We start from the raw sequence: 1,141 nt of genomic DNA, 5'->3' as shown, positions 1-1,141 counted from the left end.
TCTGATGTGTTTTCTCAGGTGGCTGTCTACAGCCAAATGAATAAATGGTTCTTGGACCAGCAACTAGACCCCAGGTTTCCCTTCTCCTGGGTTGACTGCCCTAATCACTGAGCTTCCTCTTTTTTCTTTTGCCTAGTAAATCATTAATTCTCTTTGCTCGGTGGCACGCCTTGGAAAGGAAGTGTGGAGAGCCGCCGTGCCCCGCGACGGTCCGTAGCCCCCTCATGAAGGTGAGGGATGGCAGATGCGTCCGCCTCCGGGACAGTGCTAGAGGTCGTGGGTGTCGGTGTGACGCAGGGGCCTTCCCGTGCTCGTGTGCAGGGCAGCGACCGAGGTCTCATCCCTTTCAGGCTCTGGCACTGCTCTCCCAGCAGCTCAGCCAGGCGCCCGCCTGCACAGCGCGTCGCTTCTCTTGCAAGTCCCGAGCAAAAGCTTCTCGCTCGTCCGGCGCGGGACGGTGCCTTGCTCGGAGCCGGATGCTCCGTGCTGGAGCAGAGGCACTTTGAGTTTTTTTTGCCGGCGACATGCGGCCTTGTAACGACTCAATCCCCAGCGGGGCTAACCCCAAGTCACTGTTTGACTAGTAAAAGGAAACTATCTGAAATCCACTCAGTTAAATAAATGAATTGGCAGTTTCAAGTGTTACACCTTCTAGGTCCTTTGCCAGTTTTTGTGGCTTTGTGGGTTTATAATCGAATTCTCAAAATATTATCAAAATATTTTTCTTTTTGCTGTCGCTGAAGAGCAAGAAATTCATTCTGCAGAGGATCTGTGCCAAAGTAAGGAGTAGAAGCGCTAGAGCAGAAAGAGAAAATGATTGTGGTTCTCTAGTCCCTTTCATTTATAATAGCATCATCCATAACTTGAAACGACGTTAGGTTGCGTATTTTCTCAGAAGTCTTGTCTTTTCTTTTTTTTTTCTTTTTTTTTTTTTTTTTTAATATATGTATTGACCATGACCTTTAAAATTTCAGAACCAGGGGTCTGCGTTATGGAGGTGATGTCATTTGCCTTGATCTTGCAAAGAACCATAAAGTTCAAAGAGCAATCCTATTAAAAGGTTTTACTTTACTTTCAATATTGAGAAAGAAGTTAGTTCTGTGCCCGCATTAACACAGGCCTCTCTCGAGCGGCTGCGTTA

At 47.2% G+C, this 1,141-nt stretch overlaps 1 protein-coding gene across 1 annotated transcript in view; it reads left to right on the top strand.

Moving 5' to 3' along the window:
• The window catches only part of BCL2 (B-cell CLL/lymphoma 2), a gene marked incomplete at its 3' end in the record, with an annotated part of 5,517 nt that extends 5,287 nt beyond the window's left edge, over positions 1–230 (top strand). Inside the window, exon 3 of the mRNA XM_009574923.1 lies at positions 137–230. Coding sequence (XP_009573218.1) covers positions 137–230 — 94 coding nt within the window. The remainder of the gene's footprint in view (positions 1–136) is intronic.
• Between the last annotated feature and the right edge of the window lie 911 nt (positions 231–1,141).

Source organism: Fulmarus glacialis, unplaced genomic scaffold, assembly GCF_000690835.1.
Source record: "Fulmarus glacialis isolate BGI_N327 unplaced genomic scaffold, ASM69083v1 scaffold36283, whole genome shotgun sequence".
Classification (NCBI taxonomy): Eukaryota; Metazoa; Chordata; class Aves; order Procellariiformes; family Procellariidae; genus Fulmarus; species Fulmarus glacialis.
This window is presented reverse-complemented; position numbering and strand designations above follow the sequence as displayed.